The sequence below is a fragment of the Podarcis pityusensis genome, assembly GCF_964106645.2.
Source record: "Podarcis pityusensis genome assembly, chromosome: 1".
Classification (NCBI taxonomy): Eukaryota; Metazoa; Chordata; class Lepidosauria; order Squamata; family Lacertidae; genus Podarcis; species Podarcis pityusensis.
Window position 1 is genome coordinate 44,622,636 of NC_138028.1, and position 8,521 is coordinate 44,631,156.

At 42.6% G+C, this 8,521-nt stretch overlaps 1 protein-coding gene across 4 annotated transcripts in view; it reads right to left on the reverse strand.

Annotated features, from left to right (window-relative positions):
- The window catches only part of LOC308472156 (cytosolic phospholipase A2 epsilon-like), a gene marked incomplete at its 5' end in the record, with an annotated part of 45,112 nt that extends 36,955 nt beyond the window's left edge, over positions 1-8,157 (reverse strand). For 2 of the 4 annotated variants that reach the window (XM_080996764.1, XM_080996765.1), the window contains 4 exons: positions 1,217-1,345; positions 2,465-2,601; positions 3,774-3,846; positions 7,993-8,157. In XM_080996764.1, the coding sequence (XP_080852890.1) occupies positions 1,217-1,345; positions 2,465-2,601; positions 3,774-3,846; positions 7,993-8,022 (369 nt within the window). Of the gene's footprint in view, positions 1-1,216; positions 1,346-2,464; positions 2,602-3,773; positions 3,853-7,936 lie in introns of those variants that run through there. The other 2 variants (XM_080996767.1, XM_080996766.1) reach the window with 2 other exon arrangements.
- Between the last annotated feature and the right edge of the window lie 364 nt (positions 8,158-8,521).

An 8,521-nucleotide genomic window follows, 5' to 3' on the forward strand; every position in this document is an offset into this window, starting at 1 on the left:
TAGTATGTTGTTGTTGTTGTTGTTGTTGTTGTTGTCGTTGTCGTTGTTGTTTTATTAGATTTATTAAATTTTGATCTTCATCAAAAGATCTCAGTGTGGTTCACAAGATAAAAATACAAGATAAACCCCCCCTCCCACAAACACATATTTTATTTAGTACTATGCACCCCTGAACTTCCCTGATCGCCAAGGCCCAAATCTATCTATCAGTTCTTGTTGGGGAAAGAGAACTGTGGTGGTTGAAGGACTGAATCCAGTTCTAGTTTCCTCTCCTGAACAGCTGATAGCTGGAAATTTAGCTTCTTTAAAGGTATGCATGCATACAGCACAAGACTCTGGATTAAAGAAGAAAACTGCATGTACCTCATCTTGCTTGACAAACTGTTTCTCATCCAGCTAGGAGAGCCAACTTCCTTGTGAATGGTACCAGAGCTGGATTGGGGCAATGGGTTTTGTGTGTGTGTGTGTTTTGCATTTGTATTGCAAGAGAGCACTATAAAACCAAACTACATGTAGTACAGATATGGATGTACACCTGTTCATAAACATGAGAAACTCTTATGTTTACTTTGCCCCATTTCTGTATTATCCTGTAATTTTTCGTTGCTGAAAATTTGTCAGCGTTGAAATTTTTTCAGCATTTTGTATGATTTCTCCCATTATACATATTTATGTATGCAATTTTCCCCAATATACTCATCTTTGTAAGCAATTTCCCCTAATACAACTCATTTTTGTACATTATTTTCACAAATATAGGCATTTTTAGGCCCCCTTTCCCTATATGCACATTTCTGCATCAATATCTTACCGGAGAACTGATTCACAAAATTCAGAGAAGTGTGAATTTGAAAGGATAGGTGCATTTTGGTTCAAGTATTGTTTCAGAAAGGGCCAGTTAGGTGGGTTCATACTAAAACACGAACCAAATCAAAATCCCTTGTATCCCTAAATAATACACACATTACAGCTAAGTTATTTTACTTAATTACCTATCAAGATTGTGAATTCTGGAACTTAGACATTTCAGGCAACAAATACTATTCACATCACAGTACAATCTTAAACATGTTTACTCAGAAACAAGTTCCACTTAATAATAATACTTCCTTTCTCACTGGGCTAAACCAGCTTATTGGTGAGTAATTTTTTACTGAACTTCTGAGTGAACATGCATAGGATTGCCCTGTTAAACATTCTTTCTGCTTATACAGACCTTTGGATTGGACTTAAAGGACAAGAGCACTTTTTCATTTAGTGGGAGTCCAGCTATATCAAAGCGAATCGTGAAAAGTAGTTCGTCTTGGCAGACATCCTCATCGAAGACACTCAGCTCCAGTATGTTCTGATAGGAGAGAAAAGACCTATAAATAAATGCTAAAAGAACTGTACAGCTTTCCTACAGTTCTGTATACCCCAGACCGAAAAGGAAAACATTTTACAATGGCATGGAATCCATGCAAGAAGAGACCAAACATGTTCAATTTAGAAAAGAGTTGGATAATTGGGAATATAAATTAGGCATGGGGTACATTTACTTTCAATTCCCTGCTCTTTCAAAAATAGGCATGTATTCCATCAACAGCTTCATTGCTTCTGTGGTCTTTGGACCTTGGGAAACTGCTGACCCACGCCTTCCCCACTTGACCTATGGCATATCTAAGGACTGTTATAAATGAGGTGGCAATCATGTAAGGTGGCATCTCCCTGTGTACTGACTCATCCCATTCATATGCAACAGTCTTGCACTAATGATGAAGTTGTGTAGACATTTCATGCATGTAGCCAGTGCATGGGATAAAGCATTTTAAATGTTAAACCAACTGTGTGCATAACCTGAATAAGTACTTTTGGGATCTTCTTTAGGGCCACTGGCAGAGGAAGAGGAGTGCGGGGGGAGTGCACTGCCCCCGCAGCATGATCTCGGTGTGGTGCCATCGCGGCTGCCACCCCACCCGCGCTGGGCGCCACACCCCTGTGGCTGCGTGCCATGCCCCTGGGACGCAAGCCAGCCCCGCCGCAGCCTGCATGAAGCTCCGCCACTGTTTAGGGCTACTGTCAAATTTAAATCAGTCTTGGAAGCAAATTCAAATATTTATGTGAGCCTATGTGCGTGAGCGACTGCTCATCTGAAATCATCCATGCATCCAAATTTCCCTGCACATGGAAAACTCACACATTAGGGAGAAGACTGATGATTCTTTCAAAGAAGCAATCATTCGCATACAATAGGATTTGTGGAAGACTGTATGCATATATTAGAATTGGCGCAAAGCCGCAACAGGCACAGCAACACCAACTGCCCTATTGTGCCAGGTTGTGTCATGGCACTGACGTCGGAACTCTACTGTTCAGTTCTGTGAGCTGGTGATCTTCTACAAATCAAGGCATGTTTCAAATTCACAAGAAATCACTTTCAGTGAGATTATGCTATACCAACAAGGAGTGACCATCAGTTTCTGACCTTCACTTTGCTCTGGACCATGAAATGGAAAGTTTCGTTCCAGACTGGGTCTTTAGAATTTTGAACAGTCTTTGTCTGGAACCTTTCAGAAGAAGCCGTTGGCAGCCATAGGGTCAAATAGCAATCAGTATGGCTTACTGTTGGGAGAGAAAGTAGCACTTTAACTGTGTGATAGCTGATATAATACAGTGGTACCTCTGTACTTAATTCGTTCCGGAGGTCCGTTCTTAACCTGAAACTGTTCTTAACCTGAAGCACCACTTTAGCTAAAGGGGCCTCCTGCTGCCGCTGTGCCGCCAGCCAGCGATTTCTGTTCTCATCCTGAAGCAAAGTTCTTAACCCGAGGTACTATTTCTAGGTTAGCGGAGTCTGTAACCTGAAGCGTATGTAACCTGAAGCGTATGCAACCCGAGGTACCACTGTATACCTTGCAACTATTTTTTTAACAGGTATATATATATCACTTTGTGCATTGGGCTGATATCTGTACAGAATTAATTCATACCCAATGTTGGCAAATATCCTTTCAAAAAATTCTCTGTTTGAACACAGGTAGGGATTCTGTGGCCTTCCAGGTGTCCCTGTATTACAACTCCTTTTTATAGTTTTTTTTATTTATACTTTTCAAATTTATACATTTTATTTATTTTACAATTCATTTAACATTTCAAAATTTGACTTCCTTCCCTTTCTTTCTGCGATTCCTTAAATTTATTTTTTAATATCTTCTGCAGATCCAAATTCATTTATTTTCCTCATTTAATTATCTACTGTAAATATATACTCTTATAAAACTGCAGGTTATTACAATATGTAACCCGGCTCATGTTTTTATCTGTTTACAATTTATCTGCAAATATTCAATAAACCATTTCCATTCTTTTATAAAAAGTTTGTTATCTTGATTTCTTATTCTTCCGGTAGGTTTCACCATTTCTGCATATTCCCCAAGTTTTTGTATCCATTCTTCCTTTACTGGGACTTCTGCTTCTTTCCATGTATTACAACTCCTATTATCCCTGATTATTTAAAGTGCAGCATGCAGATTTAGTTAATTAGAATTTGTAGAAAATTCACAACATCATATTAAGTGAAATGTCCAGTATCAATATTCCAACACAGGGATGAGGAACCAGTGGCTGTTTGAAAGTTGTTGGACTCCAGTTCCCATCAGCCCCAGCCAGCATGGCCAAGGGTCAGGGTAATTGCCTTTTCCTTTTCAGTAAAAGATTGGCCTATTAAAGCCGTATTGGGCACCATAGTCTCATTGCATTCCAGCCCACCACAAAGGAATAGAAAAGCTACTTACGGGTATCTGCTCGCCGGAGATTCCTTGCTCTGATCATTCTTACACTAAGCAGACAACAAGGTGATGTTTCTATCTGCATGCAAATCGTGTACAAAAATCAACATGAAAATGTGGATTGAAAGCAGGGAATCAAAGTGATGAGGAAAGAAGACCTGAGCAGGCAAAAACCACAGACGACTATTAAAGTGTGTTTAATGGCTATTGGAGGGACGCGGGTGGCGCTGTGGGTTAAACCACAGAGCCTAGGACTTGCCGATCAGAAGGTCGGTGGTTCGAATTCCCATGACAGGGTGAGCTCCCGTTGCTCGGTCCCTGCTCCTGCCCACCTAGCAGTTCGAAAGCACGTCAAAGTGCAAGTAAATAAATAGGTATCGCTCTGGCGGGAAGGTAAACGGCGTTTCTGTGCATTGCTCTGGTTCGCCAGAAGCGGCTTAGTCATGCTGGCCACATGACCCAGAAGCTGTATGCCGGGTCCCTCGACCAATAAAGCGAGATGAGCACCGCAACCCCAGAGTCGGTCACGACTGGACCCAATGGTCAGGGGGTACCTTTACCTTTAATGGCTATTGGGGGAGGCATACAACTGCCCCATCTCTGGCTAATTTTAGAATTCAATGGTATAAACATTAATGGTCTCATCCTCTGTATTCTGAGAGCAGGTATGTACACCAATGCAAGGAAGTGGGGCATTGGATGCAAGTTATCTTGAACAGTGAATAGTCTGGGCATAGTTTTGTCTACAACTCTGGGAGTGAATCATAGAGTCGAAGGGACCCTGAAAGTCATCCAGGCCAATCCTCTCAATATAGGATCCCCTCCAGCTTCTAGCCATGTCCCCAGTCTGTTCCACTGCTGGTCAGCTTTTACTGTTAGGAAGCCTCTTGTAATGTTAAGCTGAAATTGACTTCCTTGCAATACCTGACCGATCTTTCTAGTCCTGCCCTGAAGCAATAGAAAACAAATCTCACTCCACCTACTTAGTGGCTGACACCTTTTCAGATATTTGAAGGCAGCTATTGCACCCAACATGGTTCCCTTCTGATGTTGTTGGACTATAATTCCCATCATTCATTGGCCATGCTGGGTGTTTGAATCCAAGAACAGCTGGAGATCATGATGCAAGCTACCCCTGAGCTAGGCTGTAGAAATCTCACCCCTAGGAGATGAGAGCCCTGCTCATGAGAGCAAATTTTCCTATACAACTGGGGATTAAGGTAAAGGTAAAGGGACCACCTTACCCCTTTACCTAAACAGGAGTGCCTGGCGTGCTCTGGTCCATGGGATCACGAAGAGTCGGACACAACTAAATGACTAAACAACAACAACAAAGGGACCCCTGACCGTTAGGTCCAGTCACGGACAACTCTGGGGTTGCGGCGCTCATCTCGCTTTACAGGTGGAGGGAGCTGGCGTACAGCTTCCGGGTCATGTGGCCGGCATGACTAAGCCGCTTCTGGTGAACCAGAGCAGCGCACGGAAACAGCATTTACCTTCCCACCGGAGCGGTACCTATTTATCTACTTGCACTTTGATGTACTTTCGAACTGCTAGGTTGGCAGGAGCAACTGGGGATTACATGTAAGTAATTTTCCTTCCCCTAGATTGTAATGCACAGAAGCCTGTACTAGTGCAGAATAGGATTGAAGTGCCCGTAGTCTGAGGGCTTACCCACACTTACATTTTGCCCCATGCTTTTCTGGCACAGGTCTGTGCTGTAAAGCTCTTTTCTTTGCCCCAGAGCACTTATTGCAAAAACCCACACAACAAATGGCAATTTGGGTTTTCTGTGGATTACTTTGATTCTGCACTAAAAAGAGCTCTCAAATAGGGAGCTTTAAAGCGTGGACTGTGCCTGGGAAGCCTCCAGGAAAGGTAAGGGTGGATAAGCTCCAAGTCCCTGCTAAGAAGAAAGTGTATCCACTTGTTGCACTTAGGAAAGACTAGTGCCTCAATTATGAAATAATTATAAAATTGCTACCATTTAGAGTAAGACGCAGGAGTGGCAAAGGCAAATAATAGTGTAATTTTACTCAACAGATCTTTGTTATTTGTTCCCATTGGCATAATTCAAAATAACATTTTTGAAATATCTTTGATCAGGGCAAGAGCAACAACAAATGGTCCTAGGTTTGAAATTGTTGCCACTATGTTTCACTCATATATTTTCATCAATTAGGGTTGCCGTGTGTCTGTGTTTTCCTGGACATGTCCTTTTTTTCAGGGCTAAAATTTCTGTCCAGGTGGATTTTTTAAATTTGGCAGAATGGCCAGGGTTTTTTGGTTTTTTAACTTAAAGAGAAAGGCAGCACCCAAATTAAACATGGCCCCTTTCCCTCTTCGTCAACTAACCGTCCCACACAAGCACTCCCTTGTGACAAGGACACTACATGCATCTAAGCATCATGCCAGACAGCCCACTCATGGCTGCTGTGGGGAGCCAATCTGAGTCTGTGAGGTAGCAAAGTTATCACCGGCCCCCTTTAGTGCGAGGGCCTCCTTGAACTTTGCAGCAAACAGACGCTGGGGATCCGGCCCTCCTCCGTTCATCAGAACAAAGGGAGCTCACTCTTGTTCTTCCTCCTCACTCCTCAACCCCCTCTTCCTCCCAGCCCTCCCTTTTACTGTTACCGTGAGTAACAGTATGGCACCGTTCGGCAAGCATGCTAATCCTCCTGCGCACTCCCCCCTGCCTTGCCAGGTTCCATCCCCACCTCAGGGAAGAACACCATGTAGAGCCACACTCCCTCACCCTACCCCATTCCACCCTTCCCCAACGCTCCCCCCTCTCCCGCCACTGCACACAGCACTGGACGATGTGGAGCCAGCGGGACACACCCGCCACTGCTTTAGGATGTTTCAGAGACAAAGGGGCTCTTAAATATGCAGGAGTTTCGACGCTGACCCTCCCGTCTTGCAGTGTGGCTGAGGGCTGGCAATAGGAAAGAGAAGCCTCATGAATGTTGCTGCTCTGCGATGGCCTCCCAAGACAAGAGAAGGGGCAGCAGCTAGCAGGTTCACATGCCCCAATGTGTAAACCCATGGGTACACATAACAATAACAATAACAATAACAATAACAATAACAATAACAATAACAATAACAATAACAATAATAATAATTTATTATTCATACCCTGCCCATCTGACTGAGTTTCCCCAGCCACTCTGGGCAGCTTCCAATCGAGTGTTAAAAACAATACAGCATTAAATAATAAAAACTTCCCTAAACAGGGCTGCCTTCACAGGATTCTTTTTTTTCTTTTGCAGGAGTGCTTTAAATGTATGTTGTGTATGTAGTCTTTCTCCTCCCCACTCTTCTAAAATGTTCTAGAAAACAGCCTCTGAATTTTTCTTGTTTTTGATGTCATCTAGAAAAAAGATCTCAAAGCTAGAATGGTCTACACAGAGGAGATCCTGCTTCTGGCATCCTAGGCTCAGACCATTTAGCAGTTTAAACACCACACTCAAAGCCAATACTTTATGTACTTTCTATCCAAGAGAGGGGGAAAACCCATTTCCCACTATCCTAATTTATTTATGATTTGTATCCCACCCTTTCACACACAATGCCTAGACTGCTAATGACTTTAAAGATAACAAAATCGCAGAATCAAACATTTGGAAGGGACCACGAGGGTCATCTACTCCAACCCCCTGCAATATAGTAATCTTTTTGCCCATCAAAGGGCTCAAACCCACAAACCTGAGATTAAGAGTCTCGTGTCCTCCTGATTGAGCTGAGCAGCTGCCCCACTATTCAAAGAAAAGACAATAAAAACTAAAAAGAACAAAGACAAAAGAACCAAAATAAAAACAAGCATCTTCGCTATGAAATACCTTGAGACTTAAAGCATGAATTGGTTGAACAATCACTTTCTGTCCCCAAGGAATATTGCAAACTGTAATCTGGGGGGGGGGGGGGCAGGGAAAGACTCATGGAACAGAATCCTCAGCCATAAGAAGAGCCCTGCTGAATCAGACCAAAGACCAGCATCCCATAATGAAACATGCCTATAGAACACCATGCAGGAGAATGTGAGCGCAACAAGTTTCTCCTGCTGTCATTCCCTAGTTAATTGGTACAAAACCAATGTCATTTTGTAGTGTGTATATGCTAACAAACAACAACAAATGCACCACAATTTTATAATGAAAGAAAAGAACATACACAATCTGCTTTTTGCTCCGCCCATCTGAACCGGAATACCCATGATGCTTACCAGATGTGATAAACTTCCACATGCTTCCATTATTGTTTTCCGTGCAAGTTTGTACAGGCTAAATGTTCTCAATGGAGCCAAGGATAAGACTGTAAATATTCACACACATTTTTCAGGCTTTAAACCGGCAGAGGTGGATAAACGCCTGTTTCAAAAGTGATTCAGAGCCACACACCCTCTCGTTTCAGAAACAAAAAAATATTCCCTCCCACCTCCGTTGTTACGTTGCTATGCGGAACAAGAGTCAGCGTGAAGTGTCTTTAAATGTGCTAGGGCTGGTGCAATGAAGTTGCTAAGAACAGGTGTTCCTTTTCCTTCTAAACTACGCTATTGCATCTCCTTCCACCCTCCAGTTTTCTTTTGAAATACAATATGCATGTGTTTTCCTAACACAGATTTGGATCAGAAATGAATGTCCTCTCTCCTGGGTTAAACTGGCTGAAACTATGTCCTCAAGAGCTGTCCTTTTTATTTAATTATATTTGTTTATTATTGCATGTCTCTTATATGCCACATTTCCTCCAAGAAA